The 26333-nt window shown below is 45.3% G+C and overlaps 2 protein-coding genes and 1 long non-coding RNA gene across 4 annotated transcripts in view; 1 reads left to right on the forward strand and 2 right to left on the reverse strand.

The window, feature by feature from the left end:
- LOC135385674 (uncharacterized) overlaps nt 1-9830 on the reverse strand; it is a 23326-nt gene extending 13496 nt beyond the window's left edge. The window contains exon 1 of the mRNA XM_064615129.1: nt 9609-9830. Within this exon, the coding sequence (XP_064471199.1) occupies nt 9609-9665 (57 nt within the window). The 5' untranslated portion in view covers nt 9666-9830. The remainder of the gene's footprint in view (nt 1-9608) is intronic.
- Nucleotides 9150-26333, forward strand: part of LOC135385677 (probable glutathione S-transferase 7) — a 27866-nt gene continuing 10682 nt past the window's right edge. The window contains exons 1-5 of one of the 2 annotated variants that reach the window (XM_064615131.1): nt 9150-9251; nt 19274-19456; nt 19541-19633; nt 20130-20248; nt 20459-20563. In XM_064615131.1, coding sequence (XP_064471201.1) covers nt 19324-19456; nt 19541-19633; nt 20130-20248; nt 20459-20563 — 450 coding nt within the window. In that variant the 5' untranslated portion in view covers nt 9150-9251; nt 19274-19323. Of the gene's footprint in view, nt 9252-14361; nt 14438-19273; nt 19457-19540; nt 19634-20129; nt 20249-20458; nt 20564-26333 lie in introns of those variants that run through there. The other variant, XM_064615132.1, reaches the window with a different exon arrangement.
- LOC135385679 (uncharacterized) overlaps nt 23608-26333 on the reverse strand; it is a 42373-nt gene continuing 39647 nt past the window's right edge. The window contains exon 3 of the long non-coding RNA XR_010420470.1: nt 23608-23635. This is a non-coding gene — a long non-coding RNA (uncharacterized LOC135385679). The remainder of the gene's footprint in view (nt 23636-26333) is intronic.

Below are 26333 nucleotides of genomic sequence, written 5' to 3' on the forward strand. Positions count from 1 at the left end.
TCTTTACTACAGGACCATGCCAAAGTGCAGGGTTGCAGTGACTCTGGTGAATGCCACTGCCATAAGAAAAGAAACTGCAAAACTACAGAACAAGAAAGTTTAATTATGTCAATCAGTACAGAATACTCAGCTTATGAAAGGAATACCCAGTTAAGGCAGGCAATACCCAAGGCTGACTTGTGAAGAATGCATCCAGTGTTCATACCACCAACATGAGCAGTAAAAGGAACTTTGGCACAGATACGTATGTACTATGAGAAAGAATAATCCGCTCAATTCATCGTCTGTCAACGACATGCTTTCCCTCCACAATAATCCTTGAACAGCAAGTAAACAGTGTAGTGTACATGAGAGTACTGATGTTCTGAGGCTGGAACAACATAGAAGGGATCCAGAAGATGTGGGTTCGAGTCCTACAGCTGGCTGACCTTTTCAGTGACTTTCATCTTTCAGTGTAGTGTATCTGTGGCAGAAGTGTGCGGTCAAAGGGATCAATCAAAGTTTTTAACATTCAGGAAACCGTGAAGCTCTAGAAGACCACAGCTTAAGCTCACACAGGCTTCAGTAGTTGAGAACGTGGCAGCGGGACTGGTCTTCCCGTGGAAGACACAGGTTTGCCCTAGCCCCATTTCTAAGGGTGTGGACTCCGACAAATACCAGTGGCCTGTCAACGACACCCAATTAACACAAACACATAGTTGATATGTGACGTGACGTTAACTCCGACCACGGTGACTGAACACCTACAGTGGCCATCACCACAGCCCAGAACCAAATTTACAGTAATGGGGCCATGAACTCTCCCTCTCTCTTTGTCGTTAAAAGGCTTGCACAGCTGAGCCCGTTTATAATGATATTGACGGGAATGCAAAATCTGATCGTTATATCAGAGTTATCTTTATATTCGAGCTTTTGCGAAATTGCTGATTGGAATCATGTCAACAAAGTCGAATTGTACAAGTTGATCGCAGCTGAATATGCACGTGTGTTGACAGCACAAAAACATATAATCTAGCTCTAAATTGACACAACTTTAACAAGGATGAAACCTTTAACAAGGACAACACAACCGCCAATTCAATGTGAGCCTCCGCACCTTTTAAGATTGACTATTTTGTCCATTGCGCGTCACCCAGTGCCATAGACACCAAACACTCTCACAATCAGAACTACAGTGTCTATTAGAACGTGCCTTGTCCACGGGTAATTCGTCGACGCGTGTTTGACTGGCGACATGCAACTGTTTGCCAACTCACACTTTGGAAGGCACGGCACTTCGCAACGAGTTTTTGCCCCAGTACAATCTGTCTTGCATGTGCAACTTCGAATCGAGCCATACGACTTTCCTTACCAAAACACGTCCCCGAAGTGCAGACACCATCATCGCACACAGCAAACCTCAAGAAAACTTGAGGACGAGAGAACAATGTGGAGAGCATAATTCTATGGTGGTGATGATGAGTTGGTGTTTAATGGCACATAAGCAACTATGGTCATGAGCATAGTTCTTTGGTGGAGAGGGAGCAACCTCCTAGACTCCTCGCGAGCCCCTTCGAAGTCTGATCTAATCTAATCCCCGCCAGTTATACGTAATAGATGCACCACGTATGCACTTTATTGCTTACGGAGGCAAAGGCTCTTGAAAATGTCACCATAATTTGTTCTCACTGAAGAAAATGGAATCTGGCTTCAGGATTTTCATGCGTTTTACCAAACACTGGGAAAATTCTGATCATTATATGCGGAAATATATGCAAACGCTTTCACAGAGATAATTATATCTTGTTTACATGTACTTCAATGGGTGAGCTGACGGGAACCAGAATTTGATCGTAATATCGGAGGTTTCGTTATACTGAAGATCATAATAGATGCGCTCGACTGTCTTACCCAAACCGTCCCCTATTGTTGCCGTTACTCAGGAGGCACAGATGAGCACTGAATGAGCAGTCAACCTGAGACTTCCTGGAGCTATTTTAGGATAAACTTTTATGGGCATACAGGAGAATGAGTACACATTCTCATATTCTCAGTTCTTGAGTTCTAGTACACCATTCTATTTCCCTTGTATGAAGACCACGAAAAGTGAAAAACTTGATGACGACGACAAGCCAGAGCTATAGCATGCCAAGCTATGATGAAATGTGATAAAACTTTTTACAATTAAAATTTGTTAATTAATATTCAAGAGATACACTAATGAAAGTTTGACTTAAAAGATGATGGTGAATCAATAGGGTGTCTACTAAATTGTAGCCTTCAAATTCTCTGGCTTTTACAGGTTCTCACTGACTATTTCAAGAAGACTCGCCAACCAAAACAAAAGGCAACTTGCTGAGAGTAGCGAACTTGGTGTCTGCTCCACTGTTTTGATACAGACTACTCATAAAACAGGTCATTCTCTGAATAATACCAGTCATGCGGGGAAGACCATATGAGGAAAACATATAACAGAATGTGACATATAGTGAAGGAAATGTACAAAAACCAGAAAAAACACTTACTGAAGCACACTGAAGGCTTGTTAAAGTGCACTACATGGGAAATAAATTTCGAAAAGAAACCAAATGAAAATTGCACCACATTTCCATCATTGTGTGGAATACTAAGGCACTAATCATATGAGTAGATGAACGGCCTCAACCCATACCCTGGCTCATCACAATAGTATCCGCAAGGGGTCCGTTTGCATGCTTCCCCAGGAATTGTTTTGTGATGCATTTGTAATTTCTGATTTGATGTAGCTGTCTATTTCAGGCTAAAGCTCATGCTGCGCTTAACTCATACTGGTCTGAACTCGTCCCAGAGGAAGTCACATGAGGAAATGCTCTAAAGCAAAAACACAAAGCTCACAATTAACAGTTCACTAGAGCGCATTAGAGAATCATTGAAAGGTACTGCAAAAAGTATTGGAATGCTGCACAATAAGAACACTTTCATTAATGGACTCTCCAGTCTTATTCAAGTCGACAGCATTTAATAGCTACATGCTACTAAAAACGAAGTAGCATCACGGGTTGCATACTCCCTTACAATACACAGAAGGTGTTTCTTTCAACATCTGTACTCATTCCTGGAGTAGGCACCAGCTCGCGAAGATCCAGTTTTACAGCAAGTGTGTTACCTGCTCTCGTAGGAACACTTCCACCAGCTTGAAGAACGCCGGGGTGGGCAGCACCCATGCTGCTTTGAAATTCTTTGTGCCAGCAGTCTACGCTTGTGGTGCGAGGAAGGTGTTTTTCAGTAATATTCTTGTTGTCCCACATCTGCATGAGGAACATTGGATACTGGTGCAGCCTGGCTACCCAGGTGTTCTCAAAGTACCCGCAAAAGTCTTGGGTGTTCTTCGCTTCATCCCAATCTGCCTAGTAGTTCCTCGGCTAACAATGCTGTACCCTACTTGAACATCGCGCAAGTCACAAAACGTCAGGGCGATTAATTTCTTCAACGTCTGGTTGTAGTTGGCATCTTCACCGTAACGTCACTGGAGGCCAAGCGACTGTATTCACCACCAAACACTTTCGGCGGAATGAAAAAGACATCCGTGGATCTCTGTTTTTGGAAGGATCCTCCGCAGTGTGCTTTCTGCAGCTTTCTCGAAGTCCATTACGACAACACTGACACCCAGAGGTGAAGGCGAGGTGATACTGTCCACAACCCTCTATAGCGCATGCATGCATGTTACTTTGTTTTCGTTTTTTATGGCACAAGGGCAACTACACATGTATGTGCCTTTCTCGTTTGTCTCGTAACAAGCAATACACAAACGGCAGGATGCTATGCTATTTCTGTATACGCCGTGGATGACCCATAACTAGTAGGACATTCCCGGTGCCGCTTTGAGTGTACTGTCGACCAGCCAGGTACATCACTCAAGTTTGTGCAGGTTGCTTTGTGAGCCCGGGATAATAACTCTGGAGGGATCAGTAGGGCCGGCATAATAAATAACAAAACGCTCAGGCCTGTCAGTTGTCATTTCGCTGAGGCTTGTCGGGATAACGATCTTGTGAAGGCTGTGGGGCACCAGATGCAAACTTCGCGTGCTTCGCTGTACTCTATTGACTTTCTTTTCTAGTGATACAATTTTCGGTATTTTTGCCAGAACTCCTTCTGTTGCACGTTCAAAGCAAGCAGCTACAATGTTATGGGTCCTTTCGTGTGACCCTGTTGCTGATCGTTTTAAACTGTCAGTTACAACAGCAGCGCCAGATGTATTGGGGCAGGGAGGATGACTGTGCCCTTGCATAACAATGACTTCATCACCAGACGAAACTGGTCAACCTGCATGGGCACCAGGACTGAAATTTTTGACTGCGGACAGTTGTGCAGCGTGCTCAGCACAGTCCAGGTGCGTCTAAATCTTGGAAGAAGACTAAGACAGAAAAATTTTAATTCAACGCGGTCCCCTGTGCCTTACCAGAAACTACTGCTCGTTCTATGACTACGGAGATTATAGTAAGGAATCTGGGACAAAAGATATGACGCAGAGATACTGTATAAGCAACGCAGAACTGGACGAAGACAAAACGATACAATCAAATGAACATATTAACGCAAGAGCGAAACACAGGTATTAAGTTACTTATTTTCATGCTCAAATTTGCCAACTCAGTTACTTTCTTGCATGGTACTCTGTCACCAAGCATATTCTTTTAGTGTCTTCTTCACGCCAAATGGCTCACATATAACGAGAAGGAATGGATGAGCAGTGAAGGAAGCAGTTTTCACGGGGCGAGTTGAGAAGGAAGAGTTTAAATCGGGAAAAATCATGCATCACCCGCACACAAAAGGAGAGTCCAATACTGTTTCTAGCACCCTGCAAGCACCTGTCAGGTCCGAGAATCTCTTAAAGGAGCACTGAGATGACCCCCAAATTTTTGTTACTGTTTCACTGCAGTGAGATCTGCAACAAATACAATGAGCCTCTGCTAACGAACGACGAGTGCAGGTGACCTGCAGAGCATGCGTGCCGCCTCTGTTCCGCACACCTTTAAAAAATCCTCTCCTCGTGAAAAGAGTGCACTGCAGAACGAGAGGACAGCATGATATAACGTGGTCCCTGGCATGTGACCTGTGATGTACAGCGGCACAGCTCTACAGCAGCACAATGTGTGAGTGAAAGAAAGAAAGAAAGAAAGAAAGAAAAAAAAAAAAAAAAAAAGAGGCACGGGGCCTTTTCCACGTCACGCGAGGATCGCGCCTGCGTTTTCTGACTGTTTTTGTAAATTCGATTGCGCAGCTACAGTACACCGCAGAGCGCAAATATTTTGCATCGTGACTCCTGGTGGGCAGCTTGACAGATTAGGCAGGAGCCAAGGCAAGTGTCGCCTCATTGCTCATTTAACGCCCGAACGCTTAAGGTGCACTCTATCAATTGCTACGGCATTGGACGCTATCGGTAGCGTCACCGGGAGAGCATTTCTTCCGCCTACTCTGCTGTCAGTAGCCTCTGGAGTCACTAAATAGGGGTCATTCAGTGACCCTATTCGGCGACTCTAGCAGGCCCCTGCCTGGGGATCCCTTGACATGCACGTTAACTTGGCAAACAATCGGACAATAAGATGAGACTGCTCCAGACAAAGTGAAAACCTGCATTACAAGAAAAAAAAAAAAAAAAAAAAAAAAAGAAGAGGGGAAAAAAAAAAGTGTGAAAAGAAACAAGAAAGAGAGAAGAATACAGTGAAACATACATTAGCTGTTGCACAGTTCCGGGTATGAGTCGCAGCGTAGCAGAGGTAGGCTGGCAGGTAACCATCTCAGTCAATAAGAACGTATAAAGCACGTTTAAAGTTTCAGAGAGAACAGACGATGTAGCCCCTGAGGGCCTGCTCTTTTAGATGGTTCTTGCGGAAATTACTACCACTTTTGCATAATACCTATTGATTCACACGTATTCTCTCATCTAGTTAGCAGTACGTCACGGCGCCAGGATGCCGCTCCTGATCTTTTCAGGGTATGCCTGGCTACTTGCAAGAATAGGGAGCTTATCCCTCGATTACCTTAACTGTTTCCTTACTGACGCAAAAATGGCCATTCTTGTATGGTTTGACAAACATACTTTTGTGGCCGACAGTATCACTTCAAAATATACTGCTATATAGGAAAATGTAACGAAATTAATGCCCTATCGAATGATGTGAAGTTTCAGAAACAAAGCTATCCGTGACAAACAAAATTAGTTCTGGAACACAAAAAAATCTGCAAATGGCAGAAACGTCATGAAGATATGTCTGTATCTTGAACAAAAATATCAATCTACAAGTTCCAAAATAATAAAATGTGGCAAATTTTGTCAGAAATAATATCTGCAAATATCAACACTCTGGATCAAAAAGTTCATGAGTTGTGGAAAATAACATCAACACTCGTGTTGTTCATGTAACTGAGTGGCAGAGTTCATTGAAGGGGTAAAACAGAAATGAACATCATAATTTCTACAAAAAACTTTTAGTTTCATACTTCATAGACTTTCATAGGACTTCGATCCTTATTATGAAGGGGCTCATTATTTCATTCCCCACATCACCACCAGCAATGGGGTATAGTATCGCCCCTGGCGATGAAACTCCCCATTCATCGTCCCTCAATAAAGTTGTTGTAGCTTCCTGTTCTTGTACCACATTTTGCTATTTCACCGCTTTTCTATTCCTCCCGGTTAGTTTTGAGACAGGAAGAACAGCAATTCACAGCAATTACAGATTCAGAACAAAAAACAGATTGTCTAACAACTTCAGGGTCATTACTTGCATTCTAACAAACGAAATCGAACCCAAATATGCTTCAAATGCAATCCTTCAGTGTGCTTCAGTAAGTGTTATTTGTGGGATTCGTATATTTCCTTCACTGTGTGTCTCATTCTGCGATATTTTTTCCTCATATGTTATTTTTCCCTGTCTTTCCAGGCACGACTTTAATTGGAATGAGATGAGTGTGGTATGAGTTCACTTGGTACGAGACCTCTTGGTATCAGTTGTCTTGGTATGAGAGCTGTCCCGGTACAAGTTATTCTGGTGTGGGCTACCAAAGCCTATCACAAATGATGGACCAACTTCAGTGATTCAGTATATATTAGTGCATGCAGGTCATAGTGGCATAGATAGGTCCACCCTGATCCGTGTACACCCCGTGCAGCAATTAGCAGACACAGCCCACTAGTCCTAAAAGGAAGTTAGTGGCTGCAAGGTGTACTAGAGAGAACTGTCCACACAGAACAGATGCATCAGGGTTGTGGTCAAGCAGCACTCCAACTTTCAGTATGGAAATCAGCAATGCAGTGGCTGCATGCTAACCCATCAGGCACAACAGCACATATGCAGTATGCAGGAGGCCTTTCCTTGTTGCCGAAGCTAATACGCAAATGAAGATGTGGTTCTCAAGTGCAAAATGTACACTGGACTGTCATAAAAAGTAATGAGTCATGAATAGAAAAGAGCAAAGAAGCTCTGGCAACGTTGCATTCTCGCAACATTGCAGGAGTCATGAAAGGAATATCTTATGTTATCTTTGCTGTTTTCTCTACGTAATATGAGGTACAACACGGTGCAAGACATTGTGTCCATCTCCTCCAATGCTTGTAGTGCCATGGGAAGATAATGGCACAATACATGGTACGGTCTACAGCATGAGACTGGATGCCCTCTAATTGAGCAACAAATGGTCCAGCGAATACAAAGTTAGATTTGTAAAAGATAAAGTGAAAGACAGAGTGACATGCAGATAAGAATATCTGGCTTCAACTCCATCATCATAACACGCCATACAGATGGTAGAACGCCAACAAAACTGCCATTGGGTGTTTATCTAAAAGCCCTCCTTGGCAGCACGTGACAGGCCCTCTTGCATTGAAATCATCTTGGGCTCCTACATTAAGATGTTTAGCTACAACTTCAGTGGTGCGAAGTTCTAGACGGTGGCACATGCTTTTAAGTGGTGGGAAAGTTGCACCAGAGGAGGTTCATGATTAAAAATGGTAAAAATCCTTACAGTACATACCACAAACAGACAAAACAAAGGGGACAAACACAGCACTGAATTTTTTTTAAGATCATGAATTGTTATCAACAAGCCCTGATTACCACATCATAGAGGAAGTTTCATAATGTAACAGCATAGCACAAGAGGAAAAAAGGAGTAATGGGAAGAGAGCCACCACACTTCCAAAGCCTTTCGGCCATCACAGCAGGGTGCATATGTCACCACGGATTGAGGCAAAGCAGCAATGGAATGTTGGTCGAGGTCTTATACAGCGGAGACCAGAGGTTTGAAGACAGCACTGTCGCTGTGTGGATTGTATGAGTGATGCCAATTGGTAAAGCAAGCTAGTATTGAAGAGCCACAACCAGGAGCAGCATCTGTGCTTGTCCAACACAGCAGAGTCCAGTGACTTAAGACGTTTAACCTCCTCCACAGCCAGGTTCCGCCATAGACAACAAAGCCTGCCAACCGAGGACGACAACTCAAAATTCTATAGTGCATGGACACCAACCTTCAACTTGCTGTTATCCCGTAACGCACGTTAAATGCATCATATCACCCATGATTCACCAGGAGCTCTCACGAGAGGGCCAATCAAAATGTTTAAATTGTGGTTCACCGAAATGGTCTTCATGTGTTGCCGCATAACGTTTGGAGCACATCAACTTTAAAAACAACGATGACACCTGTTATGTGAGAGTTGAAGATTCGGGCATAGGTGAACTTGACCAGGTATGACACCTGGTCTGGTGTGGGATGGTGAAGTGGCCTCAACATTATGAAGACTGTTCCTGTGTAGTGTAAAAGGTGGAAAAAGACCATAGTGACCACGAGTGACGACCTTGGAATGATAGAAACTAGTTACGCATGTAAATTGCTTCCATTAAGTGAACTGCACTACAAAACAATTCAGACAATTGTTGCACAGCCTGGCATGCCAACTGTACCCAGAATGGCAGACCCTCTAATGTGAGCATCTGCTACCTTCAACTTCTCAGTGACCTGAAACCAGTAGTATCAGATGGAAAACGTTCATGAGAACATGGCCCAAGTGCAACAGAGTGAGCAAGATTGTCTCGTAAGAAAAGCTACCAGACACTATCGCTTAACTTTATCGTTGCTTTACAGAATGTCACGTACAAGGTCACAAACTCAGGGTCGATCAGCAATCTCTATACAGGCAATAGAATGTGCATCGCTGCACAGGGTGCACCAGTCACCTGCGATCAAATGCGACACGTGTTGTCTCATGGACTGCTTTCATCCAAGTTTATCACGTAAGTAACCTACGCAAAGGGTTGTTAAGCATCTAAAGAACTTGTAGCGTGCCGCCAAATTGCTGGCATTCTCAGCCGAAAGACGTAGCTAGCTACGCTGGGACGCAAAAGCCAAAAGGCAGCGAAAGTGTCACAAATTGGCGCAAAGGCAGAATAAGGGTCCTGAGTACCGCTCGAGCAGGCTACACTGGCTACACCACAGCTAACGGCTAAGTACAGTTTAGCAACACAATCATCATATATCAATCGGTTACAGAAACGGACACTATGCTCACGCAGTTACATTTCGCATTTCCTCCAGTCAGCTATGCAGAAGTGTATTAACGTATGTACGTATCACATAATGTGCTCGCTTACCGATGCCGCAGAAACGCCAGGCTCACTGTCGCAGGAAGACTTTGTAAACACTTCCATAACGACATTAGCTACTGAACTGCTCAATAATGTTTGCACCGTCGACGGCACCGACGTGAGTATGTTTGAAATGGCTGCCAAGAATACCGTCAAAGATTATCACGTGCTCGCGCTTCTCCGCTTTCGGTTCCATGGTTCCATGGCTCTCAGTGATTTCGGTTTGAAAAGGAGCACAGTGTTGCCACAGGCCCACAGGTTTGAAACGAAAAACATGGTGAACATTCATGAAAAATCGTGAGTTTTCGAACAAAAACCTGTAGCTGAAAGGAAAGACGCTTCCGCTCAATTACGCCCTTTCCTTGCTCGGGTTTCGTGCATCTCTTCTTTTCGTGTCATTTTTTATTATTCGCATCGAAAGCGGCAATCATCCAGAGTGCAACTACTACGCATGCACTAAATGCATTATGCAGGGAGAGACAACCAGTGGAGTCACATGTGCAACAATTAAAAAAACGCAACACTTATCCAAGTTTTTAATCGAATTCTGGAGTTGATTCCATTTGGCAATTCGGCGCTACACTCGCTCGTGCCATTCACCTGATGATGTTGCTTCACTTTCGGTTTCGATTTGGTTATACGTACAGTTGGATGATGATGTCTTCTGTGTCTTGCATTGCTTATAATTGACCGGCCTCAGTTGGTGAGTGTCTGTATAGTGTCCGCCTGCTTATATCCTATGGTTGCGTGGGTTCAAGCCTGGCCTAGGACGCACATATTGCTGCCACCGCTCTTCCCAAACTTTCCTGGTGGGAAAACCGCGGCTACCCCCTTCGCATTTACGTTCTTCTGTCTTCCAGACAAACCACGGGACGAGTCTCCGAATCTCACCCAACCATCCCTTATAAAACCTTCAGAAACGGGGCTCCCAAAAGTCAGTCCACGGAGCATCCCTCTTTTTCTTGGTCAGGAAAAAGGGTCACCACGCCCCCGTCACAAAACACGGCTGGTCGATTTATATAAAAAACAATGATTTACTCTTAACGCTCCAAGATGTCTGGGTAAATAGTCCGAACGACCCGAAAACGCCATGCCAGGGCGTCGAGAGCTACCCGGAAGACTCACACTCGGATTGTCCCTCCAACGCGTCTGACAAAACATCTGGAAGCAATAAATTTGGGGATCCCAAAGATGTCATGGCCAACCGAACGAGTGTCTGTTGCAACAACTCTTCTCTAAATTAACTCGAAGCAAAAAATGTTTAAACAAAAACCCGCATAACAACTTGTCGCCCTGTGACATCCCGAAAGAGGATCCCGTCGTGATCTTCGTAAACAGCCGTCTTGTAACGTCAGGGGCAAAATCCATGCAGGAATTTGTACAGCAGAACCAGTCGAGAACAGTCACTGCGTCTGTCAAGCCTGGCCCAACCAAGTGCCCGCTGCCCGCAGACGTTGCTCATAGGATAACTTACGGGAAGGTCTTGGAGGCCTTCCTTTGCACCGACTCCAAACGCTTCTGAATGTTAACTTGATACAGGCTTCAGATAGGCGCGCAATATTCCAATATAGGTAACAAGAACAGAGATAACGTGCAGAAAACATGTGCTGGTATCCCTGGAACCCCTTTCACGGCAGACAGCACGGGTGCTGCATTTTATATCCCTGATCGTGACTTTCAGCAAGCCTTTGCCCTCCCTTACCCAATGTCCTCTATGGAAGCAGAACTCCTCGGCATCCTGTCGGTTGCACTCGCTGGTTTGCCGGCTGCACGGTGGGTTTTTCTGACTGACAGCAAGGCTTCATTGGATCTGCTGCTCACTTTTGGCTCCAGAACAATATGCACTCTCCACGTGCTCATACTGCAATGCTTACACAGCTCGCGGCTACTGGCCATTCTGTGACGCTTCAGTGGATCCCGGGACACGTAGGCCTTCTTGGTAACACCCGCGCAGATACAGCACGCAACATCTACCAGAGCTCTCCCTCCTACCCCTCTACCCCTACGACTTCTGCCTGTTCCCTGCACCTTCGCCGGCAGGGCCTGGCAGGTTAGTTGGACAGCATAAGGCGGGAACGAGGTGAATTTGAATTTACGGTCTCGGCAGTGCGAATAAACGTTTTCTGTTCTTTGTCTACAGACCTTCTGGCAGCAACGGGAGAAGTAGGGGGGAGGCGCTTCAGATCTGCCCTGCCCTGGGCGCAAACTCGCATCGCGACGGCTCTGATGAGAGGTTACTGATATAAAGGTTTCCCTAGCTCTCACTGATCCCTGAGGCGCACCAGTAGTCACATCACTCCAAGGGCTAAGGACATCGTGGTAGTAGACACGTTGAAGACGATTTGCTAGGAGGTTTTTTTTATCAAATTTTACGTCATTTCAGTTATGCCAATGTCTGGAAGCTTCGTAAGAATGAGGCTGAGGATTACCTTATCGAAGGCACAAGAAAAATCAAGATGAATCACATCAGCTTCTTTGGAGTCATAGGGCCCCAGTAAACCAGAGACGTCCAGTGAACATCCATGTGATGTCCTGACTCGGAGGTCTGAACGTCCCAGGGAGCATGCCAGAAATCCCATAGACATCATCTGTACGTCCAGGGGACGAAAAAATCTTCCCCTGTTGCACATTCCACGAACATCCCACAAACGTACAGTAGACGTCCATGGGATATTGACAGCTTTGAGATCGAGACGCCGCATGGACGTTTATTGGAAGCTTGAAGTTGCATTTATCATCTTCAAAGCTAGCTAGCTGCAGAGCCTTACTCAAATTTCCTACTAATACAATATACTGAAGCATGCATATCTTGAAACATTTTGTAGAAGTCTTGGGTGGGCTGGTGTCGGCACCATTAATGGACCCGTAAATATATAGAGAGTGGCCACCACATAACTATTTCGTTCCCCGTTTCTCCTATATGCCTGTTTCTGGAATTTTCCCATAAAGAACACAAAGCGCGGCGGTTTAAATAAAGCAAACAGAGAAATGGAAAAGCTCACAGTCCAAAAATCTTCGAACGGTACTAGCATTTCTTTTCCAAGAGCAAGCAAATACTATATATTGCTTGTCGCGCGAACTTCCGCGAATGCGAGGGTACTGCTCGCCTCCGAAACAAAACGGAGGGTGAGCTGCCTAAGTATAATGCGATTACGTACAAAAACAGCAGTCAAGTGAGGAGTTGCCTGGTGTATTAATTCTGCAACAAGGTAATGACTCTGTTTCTTACTGCTCTTGGTCTGAGACACTCACTAGGTTCATCCAAAGTCAAATTTGGAGAGTGCCACAGAATTCCGCATCTCTGCCTCTTTCTCAATGAGTGCTCAACGTAACATAGACGGTCAGTTCTGGAAGGAACGAAATCTTGCAATCTTGCAGAGGACCGCTCTTTGTTTCCGATAAACGTAATTCAGCCCCGGTTTGCACATCCTTTTTGGTTCGTGATGCGATCGCCTCAGAATATCCAAATCTCGATGTACCCAAGATACTCTCTTTGGGACGTAGAGGGGATATACAGAATTGGATATCCCCAACAACTAAAATATTTTGAGGAGACATTCTGGACGTCTATGTGACGTCCATGGAACATAGCTACAGTTGTGACATCTGCGACATAGTTTTAATCCAATCAAGAATATCCATGGGACGTACATAGGATGTCTCGACGTCTTCGACGTCTGCGACACATTTTGGACGTCTCCAGGATATTTGTGGTTTACTGGGGCAGAACTCAGGTCGTGATGAAGAACCGAAAGCAACGTTTCGCAACTCCTCCCACGCCTAAAACCATGCTGCGTACTGCAAAGCAAATTGTTTGTCTCCAAGTGGTTAGCGATTTGGCAGCAGATGGTAGGTTCAAAAATCTTGTAGAGGTCCGTAACTTTCAAGGACATGTACAGGTTATCCTGACCCCTTATGAACGGGAACAACATGAACTAGTTTCCAAGGTGCAGGGATGATGACCCTGGAGAAGCATGGCCAGAGTGGGAGAAATAGATGTCCTGCAGGCCTTATGAATATGGATGTCGTTTGGACTAGATGACGCACTTGACTTGAGGTTGGCGCTGGTCGATTCAACTTCCTCGACGCACACAGGAGAGGGAACAAAAACAGGAACACCAGGATGGTGTGAAGATGTTGGTTCCGTAGCGCAATGCCCGTCAGAAGGGCGGAACCGGAACCCCCACACTTATCTGATTGTTAGGTGTGCTACTACGTTACGCTACTTTACGCTGGTTCAGAGGCGTAACGCTGTACTTCCATCGTTTTCCATGTTCAGAATGGACACCCTCTAACATAAATTTGAAGAAGTATCTGTCTAATGGAGTGTGCTTCGGCAGCTGACATACTTGTGAGTTTCCGTTTCCTCATCAGTTTCTGAAACATTATCCTCGTAGTAATACTTTTAAACCGCATTGGAGTAATTGGATCGTGGTGTCTCGTAATTGAAACGCTTCAGGGTGAACATTCCACCCGAACCGTTTCGCAAGCCTGTAATCGCCACGAATTTATTTCAGTTCCAGTTCCAGTTCGATACAGGAAATATAATTTCTGTTCGGGTCAATTCCGCTTCAACAAAAATAACGGCCGTTCGGTTCGGTTCAGTGTCCGATCCCGGCTGACGGTAGGTTGCGTGTTTAAGACGACTAGCGCCTCCCATCTCAAGACGGAGGCTAATTTTGTCCCTTGTGGCGATCAATACCTACTTCTGTGGACTCCTTCTGCTTGGGCTTCCAGTAACAGCTGACCGTAATACTCCTTCGATCACTCTCAGCGGGGTTGCGTTCTACTGGTGCGGACACAAGGTTTTGTGGTTCTGCGCTTCATGAAGTAAGGTGAGCTTGCCAAATTGTGCTCTTTTTCCAGTTAGTGATCTGTATTGACGTAGATCCTTTACGCCTTGGACTTCATCACTTTATTTCCTCCCTCACTTCGTCTTCTGACATTCTGAGAGTTGAGGAATCTTCGTTCGAATACGAGTACCTCATTCTCACATATCTGCACGGCTTTAGATGCACCTGACCTGGTTCTTTTAATTATGTTCGGCATCGGTTCCAAATCATGTTGGCGTATCAGTTCTAGAGATATGTGAAGATGTTTCAGTCTCCCGGGTGACAAGTGATTTTCCAAGTGAATTGCAACAATGAATTCTCGATCCGGGGGGCAGGAGAAGGAGAAGCGTATCAGAAACCCTTCCTGTTTTATTCCTCAAGTGGATGTTCACGATCAGCGTTTACTACGGGATGTTGATAAGCTTCTTCGAGGAGGATACGGTATAAAACGGATCATAAAAGCGTCATCAGTTCCAACTGACCAGCGTGGGCTTATGCAGTTTCCCTTTCTTACTGCAAGTGTAACAGCTTGTGCACTTTTCTGTACGCTACACTCTGTTATCTTATAGACAATAAAATGTGTGCGCGCGTGTCTGTCAGACGTGCGAAATAAACAAGTAGAGTAGAGTACACACGAATGATAAAAATAAAATGCAATTCATAATATGCTGGTACAATGCTTTTCATTGGCGATATACCAGGTAAACGGTAACGGAAAGAAAGAACGTTTCTGAACTTCTGAACTGAAATACTTTCTTCAGTATCGTTCAAACATTACAAAACCTTCAAATCACTGGCTTCTGAAAAAAGAAAAAAGAATTGCAGTGGCGAAATGCCAAGAAGAGGCGTTATGGGCGATGAAAATTTGGCATCATCAGCACCAATTAGGCGCCGTGCATATCTAGGCACCATTAAATAACAATTTTTCTTAATGGGCTACAGTAAGTGAATGTAGTTTAGTGCGATTACATCAGCAATGGTAATGCGTTTATTACAAGCAGAGAAGAAGAGCACATGCCGAGTACGAGCGAATGGCTCCGGCACTGCTAGTACACACTGTCACATGGCTGCTAGTAAGGCGAGCGGTTCTTCCCTACAACTGCACCTAACCCAGTGATTTTTCCAGGCCCCCCTACATCCCCCTAATAGCCCCGAATGTTCAGTGACACCTCCCTAACTTTTTCAGCTGTGTACTCCCTAGAGGGGGTGCCCTTGCGATTTCAGCTTTATACACATGTCGGTAATGATATGTTAAGACGTAATGACGTAACACTAATAATGACCACCAATTCCTTCTAACACCCCTCCGTGCTTAGGATTCTGGATAAACCACTGCCCTAACCCTACCCGGACAACTCATTCCAGGACAATACATTCCGCGACAACTCGTACCGGGAAAGCTCATACCGGAAAGTACCATTCCATGACAACTGTTACGCGATATGAATAATTTTTTTTAAAAAATAACGTTTTCCTGAAGTACATTAATAAATAATCATTAAAATGCACTGCAAATATTGTGGAATACACACAACGAATACATGCGTAAATTTATTTTATTTGTTTATGTAATCGCACAGTTGGCCCATCAGGGGGCCGCTACAGGGACGAAGCAAAACGGTCCGAATGAGCGGAACAGAGCTCAACTACAATAAAGGACTCTATAAGTACACGTAAGCACACGTGAGACAACAACCCTTCGTCATACACGTACTGACTACAATAAAATAAATCTGTAACACAGATTGTGTGAGAATACATCAATCAAGGGCAAACTCGTCTACTCGTAATCTAGGTGATGATGATGATAAAGAAAATAAAAAATCGGGACTCATCATATAGCTCATCGTGATGAACACATATTGAGTACATTAGTATCAAAGCCAACAACAACAACAACTTTATTTCAGGATAGTGGGTGGGGAGTTTCATCGCCGGAGGCGATACTCTACCCCATCGCTGGAGGTGAAGCAGGGAATGAGGGAATGGGTCCCGTTACAATGAGGATCGAAGTCCTGTGGCGTCCAAAAAGGCGAAGAGAGCTTTGAGGACAGAGCGTTGGTGAGCTGGATGCGGCCAGGGGCCAACCAATTTGGTGAGGGAGAGGGGACGGGAGTCGAGCTCGTTGAGGGAGGCGGAGAGTACGGAGCGGGAAGGGTGTTAGTGTGGGCAATGGAGAAGAATGTGCTCGAGATCTTCGGCAGAATCTCACCTTCGAAGCCAGTCGAACCTCTTGCTTCCTGTTTTGGCCCACTTTGGGTCTAATTGTTCGTCCGCCAGTAAAATTCCAATCATCATCATCACCGTTTGCTTCTTCAAACGTAATTTATTTTTTGCCCCTCTACATCTGAAACCAACACCACATAAAATCCTCGTCTGACCGAAACGGGACTACACGCCCACTATTTGGGACCCTCGTCAGGATTTAGGAGTCACTCATTCATGTTATAGAATGTATAGAGTTGAGCTGCACATTTTATCCTCGGCTATTATAACCTCCCCCCCCCACACACACACACACCGCGAGCGTCAGATCATTGAAATCTAACCGTAACGTACCACTAATATCTCTACGACGCGAAATTAATCGTCCTTGCTTCTTCCTCCTGGGTACGTCTCATGATCGTCAGAAAGTAAGACTCAATTCGCTGTCTCACTCAAACCATTTCTGTTTGATTAGGGTTTGAGTTATGCAGTTCTCGGACACTGATGATCCGAGCAACGTCTCCGAAGGAGATTTTCCAGACACAGCTTTTGAAGATCGACGGTATTATTGCAACCAGCGGTTCACATTTGTGCGCGAATCTTCAGCAATTGGTGCATTTGGCTCCGTCGATTTCGGAACTATGGTGTCGTTTTATTCCTCCTTAACCACAGACCACGGTATCAAAATCCCACGTGAAATGGTAGCGTCGTAGTTTGGCTACTATTCGATCGAATACATGGCAAGGGCAGACGCAGGATGTGGAAAGCATGCCGGAACTCCTTCTCTGGAAAAACGAGAAAATGTCACTCCCTACACCACTGACCAGAAAACGGCTTTGAGAAAAGGGGTGCCGCGGTGGTACGGGCGTCGGAACGGCACCTTTTTCTGAGCATTTGGGCGAGGCCTTCTCACTCATGCTCTCACGCCTCCTGTTAATCTCGCTGTCGCCGGAGCTTCCGTAGCTAGGGAAGCAGCTCTGATCTTTAAAATCCGTTTATTTAATACCTGGGGACTTTTCGGATGAACAAATTGGCCAAGTAGATTGTCGGCAGATGCCGAACACAGTGGTACCTGTTTCACAGATGGGTTTCTGGATGCATGGGTTTCTGGGGACATGTAACATCGCTAGAAATCCTGCCTCGCCCGTCAAGCTGTCCACCAGGAATCCCCATGCAAAATATTTTCGCTCTGCGGTACGTTATAGAGAGTTTTCATCTACGTCACATTGTGACGTGCGGTGACGTGTCATGTTCGTAAGCTCCTCCCACTGGCCGGTGGTAACTTTTCGTGCTAGCGGCATTGAAAGATGACGAACTGCGCTACTTTTCAATGCGATCAACCGTAGTTTTCATAAAAGAAAATGTGAGAACGACAATGACGGAGTGTCTTCGGGATAAAAGAAGCGTACGGACACAACTACATTCAAGGTTCCGTTATCGAGCAAGTGCTAGATAATCTCGCTAGTTGCGCCTAGAGATGCAAAATTTCCGGAAATTTTGAATCGCTTGAAAGAAAAAACCGTTTTTTTTTTCTGAAACTGAATTGAAAAAAAAAAAAAAATGAAACAAACGTGGTTACTGCATCTGTGTTCGATTTAAAATTGAGTTGTAGCATTGCCGGCCAAACCACAGCATACAATGAGCTAGAAGTTTTAATAGTGTTCATCCTCTAGGCATAAATGCAGAGCAGAGCATCCCATGAGACTCCTGTCTACTCAGCGATAGGTAATTAGAACAACCCGTCCACACCAACTAGAACCTCCACATTATGTGAACGCGATGGCGATCGCTTGGAGCGGCCAGACGGAGGTCTAAGTTGGTGGTTGTTGGCGGATTAGAGGCATCTAAGCCACTGTTGGCAGGTTGGAACGCATCAAAGGCATCTTGTCGCCTCGAAATTTTGGGCAATTTTTCCAGAGATAAAAAAAAAAACCACTAAAACGGTCCTTTCCCCAAAATTTCCGGGTTCTTTTCGGGGCTTCGCATCTCTAGCTGCGCGGAAAAAGTGACCACTACCATGGCGGCCAAACGCGTTCGTTTGACGTCGTGTGAAAACCCCTATAGCTGTGTAATCAAATTTACAAAAAAACGGTCGCAGAAAGCAGCCGCTGACGGCCGGCACGATCCTCGCGTGACGGGGAGAATGCCCCGAGCCTTTTTTCCTTTTTTTCTTCACAACTCACGCGCGGTTTATACATGCTTGAGCTGTGTCGCCGTACGTCACTGGTCACATGAGGGGAGTAGCATACGTCAAGACGTCCTCTCGTTCTGCGATGCGCTCTTTTCACGAGAAGAATGATTTTTCAAAGGTGTGCAGAACAGAACCCTCGCGTTCGCTTTTTAGGTCACTTGCGCTCATCGTTCCTTCGCAGGAACTCATTTTATTCGCTGTAGAACACTCTGCACCGAAAAACGGAAAAACATTTGGGCGGCACCCATAACTCTGGGTCAGGCTACACCTTGCACGGTCGGGGATGGGCTCTCACCTTGACTGGTCCGAGCCGCTCGCTCGTACTCAGCATGTGCACGTACATACTCGTAATAGACTAGTAAACTAGTAATAAATCGTTGACGTAATTAACCCACTCGGCTACACAATCATAATCCTTCTCTTCGTGTTATTATCTACGATAGGAGTATTTTCGTAGCGCGTTGTGGAGACCCGCGGCAAGTCTTCTGCTTGGATGCCTCGTTACCGGCTATTGGATTACAAGGTCCCTTCACCAGGTCGACTCGCAGCCTTGCTGTTGACCTACGCTGAGGTGGAATTCGAATACGTCACCCTGGACAGAGCTCAGGCAGCCGAAGCAGAAGCATGTGAGCGACTTATCGAAACTTTTAAACACAGTGCATGGACATAGACTTATTTCTTTCGTTTTACGTGTTTCTCACCTTTCGCAGTGGCGCCCTTCGGAACGCTACCGGTACTGTACTTGCAGGAGGAGGTTATAGCAGTGGATTACGCGATCTGCGTATATGTAGCGAGGGAACACGGTAAATATGCCATGTGTATGTTTTACTGAATAACTCGTGTGTGCGCCTGCAGGGAAAGGACGAAGGCGTCCGCTATTTGAGCGGAATTTGAATCTCCTGTGCCTACTTTAGGGAAGTAGAACTCGGTTCTTTACAATTATCTACAATCAAAGTGTTGATAGTTGATGTAGTTCCTTTCTATCTCGTCTTCATGCTGTGTTGTCTTGTGCCCTATCTTGTAGTGGCTTATGGACAAGAGGCCGACAGTATTGTTAAATATAGATATAAATAAATTACGTGTTGGGTGAAGGTCGATTGGATGAACGAGTGGTTGCAGATAGCTTTCACGAGAGAGAACGCAAGACGTCTATAGGGATAGCTTTCGACAAGGTAGCTTTCAGGGACCGCGAATGGGCACACTGGAAAACACACAACAGATCGCGGACGGCGTTCGTGTTCAGCCCTAACCAACGCGCTCTACCATAGCGCAGCTTTCATTAGGTCTCATTCACTATAGGCCTGGAAGGGAAAGATGCGAAAGAAGCGGCCAAATGTTCCACCATTGTGACGGGAATTGCTGCCCTCTTTGCCAGTGTCAGGCGGACCAAGTCACAAAACCTGACGCCAGGAGATGACGTAAGCTAGGGTTTACTCAATCCATGACCTGAAAGATTTGAAAAGAATATAAATGCGTTCTGAGCGGAATATTAAAGCACATAGCGGTGATCACTGGAATGATTTTTTTACCGAATTCATCTTGTACGGATATTATTTCCCCCTACAATGTACTTCATCCCTTCTTCACACCGGACACCCCGTCGACGTTTCGTCTCTTCTTTATTTCAGAAACTATCAGAATCTAAAGATCTACGCGAGAAGGTTCCTCGTTTCCTGAGATACTTTGAGAAGCTGCTGACACAGAGCGGCACTGCCTACTTCGTAGGAAACCAGGTACTCGTATGTTGTATTCGATTCGCGAAAAAGTGCAAGGGGCGGTGTAAAACACTACAAACGAAGTGCAGGACTGGTGCAAAGTGCACTGCTTTCTTTCTCAAGTGCTCTCGTGCAAAGTACACTGAGCCTAATGGAATAGAAAGGCGTAAGCCTCAGATGGTTTCTCACAGACGTCTGCACAGCATCGCAATTTTCTGAGCAGTTATTGTCTATAAATTGACTCGAGGCGTAGACCCATCAAAACAAAACTGATTGTCGGTATGCTCTAGATCGATGATAAAACATCGCCAAAAACCACAGCTACCGTATTCACGTCGTCTGCTCCACGGTGCACGGACGTCTGAGAAAGTGCATCATTTGCGTGAACTCGTGCTGACTCCCGTGGCACTTTTTCCAATCTAATGAACGAGTGTAGTGCGAAGGCTGCGTCTCCGCTCAATCGAATGCGGGAACTTGCACCGTTTGCAGTAGTTCGCAAAGTGCAGCCCAATCGAAAACAGCTATAGACTGGCAGCAGTAAGGCCGTAAACAAAAACTGAGATTGAAATCAGGTCATACGGCTGCGATGAGGCCTTCGTGGAGAAACGGAGATAAAAAGGAACGGAATTCACAAGCTCCGTAACCTCCAAACTGCCCATACCATGCCTACTTTCGAACGCAGAAGGATACGGGATACTCTCGACGGCAGACACAATCGCCCATGTAAAAATATTGTTTTGCCGGCAACATTGAACTTCGCTCCGCGCGATCGCACAAAATTTCAACACACGTGCTGGGAAGGTAAAGCTTCGTCGACCGAAACGGAAGTTAGAGAGTTTACGAGTATATTAGAAGGAAATATAAGGAAACACGGACGTCACAATCGCTATCGATCTCATTTACCAACAACGACGATAAATCAATGAATAGTGATGATGACATGGGATGCTTCCACTTGTGGAACACTTGGAACCACCATCTCCATATTTTTATTCTCATATCCATTCCACTCGATGGCATGCTTCATCGCAGGACCCTGCCCAACTTCCATGAGGTTAATATGAGAGGATGAATTAAAGGGGAGCACAAAGAGATGACAGGTCGTAGGTTTAGAGTTTTTGAAGGAGGCGTACGGTATAGCTTGAAGGGAGTCAAAGAGCCCGGCACTGATGCGCGGGAGTTCATTATGGGCCAAGGCTTTTGGACAAGCTGAATGGTCTGGGATCGAGGAACTCAAGTTGGTGTCTAAGCACCCGTCGTTAGCATGCATATCGGTCGTAGACCTCGATGATGTGGCCCATCGTAACTGGAGAACGGCAAGTTGAGCGCAGCATCGTGTTGCTGTGACCCAGGCTACACCAGAACACAGGGGTGAAGGCGACGTTGAGTCGTAGGCGACACACAAAGAACGTGAAGCTGCGAGGGAAGCCACCTGGCATTTTGAATCTTGAATGATAGTGTCTGGTCCACTGCATAGAGGAGTAACCACAGAGTGATGCCATGACACCATTACTGACGGGCCAAGGGTGACCCCAACGCAGACAAGTGGGAGGGCCTGTATCCTCGTTGGAGAATATGATGGGCACGGTTGTGTGGTTACAGTGAGCCGAAGCAGCCGTCAAATGTGCCACCTCATTCCTTTGAACGCCAATGTGGCGTGCGACCTGCCATAAGGTCGCCCGCTGTACCCTTTCCCCTCATTCCCCCCTCGTCATCCCCTCATTCGTCTCCAAAATGCAATGGGGCAGTGTACCGCCACAACAGCAGTGCATCGTCAACTTCATCATCATCCAACGTATATGTGTGTGCATGCGCTGTAAGGTCCCCCGGCGACCCTTTCCCCCCAGAGTCTAGTCTTGAGCACCGTGGGGACACCCACTCCCTCACTCAAAAAGTCGCGGCGGATGCCCCTGTTTCCTACGCATTGCGGGGCTAATTTTGTGTCAGTGCACCCAGCATTGGGGATGGTAGTCCAAAGCAGACTTCAGGAACAACAAGATGGATACAGCCCCGCAGAGATCGATTAAGTACGGTGCCACAGACGAATCCCACATGATATGGACTCGTCCGGTATGACAAAGGCAGTGGACGAGCTATCCGTCGTGGAGGACCCATCTGTGGATACAGCAGTGCAGCCTCTGCACTTTCTGTTTATAATTTCCAAGGTAGACTACTTGGGAACAGGGATCAGCCCCAAGGTGCGGCGCCAGTGCGCTGGGGCCGCATGACTACATTTGAGATGATGCAGTCAATGTGCCTTCTCCGTGAGGGTTTGCTGTCCAAGACAACTGCAAGGAACCTGTGCTACCTGATTTGTCGGAGGCGACAATCGCCGACACGGAGTTGGAACCTACGCATCTCTCTTCGGGCAAAAGGAAGGACAGCGCTTTTAAAGTGGACGTATTACCCCCCGCAGGCAAAAAGAAGTTGTTGGTGGCACCTAATGCTCGGTGGAGGCGATGTTGAATTACCGTCCGTGACTTCCCGACAGTTCAGACACATACATACATCATCCGTGTAAATAGGGAGGTTTGGCCTACTCAGAATAGATTTTGTTAGGTCAATCATGACAAGATTAAACTTCAGGAACTAGGAACTATAGGACCTAGTACCTAGTATCCTATGGTACAGAAATCTTCTTCGTGTGTCACCTTCGCCTGTTCTGACAAATATCCTTTTACAGTTTTACTGAGGAAGTCAGAAAGCTATGCAATCGCTTTCCGAGGCGCCCGAGACTGGAGCAACACTGGGGTGACTTAAGATGTCACACGCCCGCTTGGTGTCCAAGAAGACAGCCATCACTATATTTGTCTTCGGGCTTTCGCTTCCTCAACAGCAGAAACCAACCTTTACGGAATTACGGTGCCTGCGGAAACCTGACACTTCCTGGGGGAAAGCGGATCTTCTCTCAAGCCACCACTCAAGCCTACGCAGTATCAGCCTAGACAGCTGGCAGGTTGGAAAGACACCAAGTCAGAGTTGTTTTCCCGGTTTCAGGATGTGCATCATTCCCGCCTCGCTCCACGAAGCAGGGATTTGCATATTCCTCCGTGGTACGCGCATAAACGTGTAGGTCAGAAAAGTGGCAACCTGCGAAAACCAAGAACCAAATGAACGTTTTAATACGCACGCTCCGCGCATAATCGCAAATAGCACGCTTCACCATGCACGCTATATACTGTATATGTACATATATATATTTCTATATATATATATATATACTTGGTGAATGGGGTTCGGACGACCGCGAATATATGTAGCTGAAATGAAAATTGAAACACAGACTACGAAGGTACGGGAAGTAAGAAAAAAGGGATAATTTATTTACATTTAAGATACTTGGAATGCTAAAAGGGTTGTCGACGTTTCGACAGTGGCACTGTCTTCGTCAGGACTAAAAGGTGACTGACTGAAAAGGTTAGTCCTGACGAAGACAGTGCCACTGTCTAAACGTCGACAACCCTTTTAGCATTCCAAGTATCTTAAATGTAAATAAATTATCCCTTTTTTCTTACTTCCCGTACCTTCGTAGTCTGTGTTTCAATTTTCATTTCAGCTATATATATATATATATAGGGTGAGGTAAAAGGATTATCAAACGGCCACGAAGTTTTACAGAAGTTCAAAAAAAGACGCGGAAACAGATTTTAGGGAAGTTAAAAACACTAGTTTATTACATGGGGAGACGTTAAAAAGTAAAATGGGCAAGGGGTCGACGTTTCGACAGTGGCATTGTCTTCATCAGGACAAAAGATGCGTAGCTGATTACACATTTCTTAAATAGGTTTGCTACATGACGTCATAATCGGTACGGGCACGCCACAGGCGTTTGTCAGTGAGTCAGATTCGGGAATATTCCAGAAGGTCAAGTCCGGGTGGTGATGTCATTCGCCGTAGGTCACTGTCCGCTTTGGGGAAAATTCCGGGCAGGGTGAGCGCTGCTTCAAACTTTGCTGAAAAAAAAAGAAAAAGAAAACAGAAGGGAAACGAAAAGGAGGAAAGTGTAGCTCATCTAGGCGGCCAAATTTCTTACCGTTGAAAGTGCTCCCAGATCTTCGTTAATGGTTGATTGGAATTTGTAAATGAGATAAGATTCGCGTTGTTCCCTGCACCGATCTGAGCTAAAATTTGACTGGAGAATAAAAAGTGACACGTTATTTAGTGAATGACCTGGTTGTTTGAAATGGCGAGAGACCGGGAGGTTTGGCTTTTTGGTAACGTCAGATCGGTGGTTGTTGAACCTGATCCGAAATGATGTTTTAGTCTGACCTACGTATTGTGCTTGGCACATACCGCACTGAATGACATAAATGACGTTAGATGAATTACAGTCGAAGTCACCATTAATTTTGACGGAATTTCCGTCAAATTTCCGTCAAAATTTCCGTCAAAATTCCGTCGTCAAATTTCCGTCAAAATTCCGGAATTTTCCGTCAAAATTAATGGTGACTTCGACTGTAATTCATCTAACGTCATTTATGTCATTCAGTGCGGCATGTGCCAAGCACAATACGTAGGTCAGACTAAAACATCATTTCGGATCAGGTTCAACAACCACCGATCTGACGTTACCAAAAAGCCAAACCTCCCGGTCTCTCGCCATTTCAAACAACCAGGTCATTCACTAAATAACGTGTCACTTTTTATTCTCCAGTCAAATTTTAGCTCAGATCGGTGCAGGGAACAACGCGAATCTTATCTCATTTACAAATTCCAATCAACCATTAACGAAGATCTGGGAGCACTTTCAACGGTAAGAAATTTGGCCGCCTAGATGACCTACACTTTCCTCCTTTTCGTTTCCCTTCTGTTTTTTTTTCTTTTTTTTTTTCAGCAAAGTTTGAAGCAGCGCTCACCCTGCCCGGAATTTTCCCCAAAGCGGACAGTGACCTACGGCGAATGACATCACCACCCGGACTTGACCTTCTGGAATATTCCCGAATCTGACTCACTGCCAAACGCCTGTGGCGTGCCCGTACCGATTATGACGTCATGTAGCAAACCTATTTAAGAAATGTGTAATCAGCTACGCATCTTTTGTCCTGACGAAGACAGTGCCACTGTCGAAACGTCGACCCCTTGCCCATTTTACTTTTTAACGTCTCCCCATGTAATAAACTAGTGTTTTTAACTTCCCTAAAATCTGTTTCCGCGTCTTTTTTTGAACTTCTGTAAAACTTCGTGGCCGTTTGATAATCCTTTTACCTCACCCTATATATATATATATATAGCTGAAATGAAAATTGAAACACAGACTACGAAGGTACGGGAAGTAAGAAAAAAGGGATAATTTATTTACATTTAAGATACTTGGAATGCTAAAAGGGTTGTCGACGTTTCGACAGTGGCACTGTCTTCGTCAGGACTAAAAGGTGACTGACTGAAAAGGTTAGTCCTGACGAAGACAGTGCCACTGTCTAAACGTCGACAACCCTTTTAGCATTCCAAGTATCTTAAATGTAAATAAATTATCCCTTTTTTCTTACTTCCCGTACCTTCGTAGTCTGTGTTTCAATTTTCATTTCAGCTATATATATATATATATAGGGTGAGGTAAAAGGATTATCAAACGGCCACGAAGTTTTACAGAAGTTCAAAAAAAGACGCGGAAACAGATTTTAGGGAAGTTAAAAACACTAGTTTATTACATGGGGAGACGTTAAAAAGTAAAATGGGCAAGGGGTCGACGTTTCGACAGTGGCACTGTCTTCGTCAGGACAAAAGATGCGTAGCTGATTACACATTTCTTAAATAGGTTTGCTACATGACGTCATAATCGGTACGGGCA

This window comes from Ornithodoros turicata, chromosome 2 (assembly GCF_037126465.1).
Source record: "Ornithodoros turicata isolate Travis chromosome 2, ASM3712646v1, whole genome shotgun sequence".
Classification (NCBI taxonomy): Eukaryota; Metazoa; Arthropoda; class Arachnida; order Ixodida; family Argasidae; genus Ornithodoros; species Ornithodoros turicata.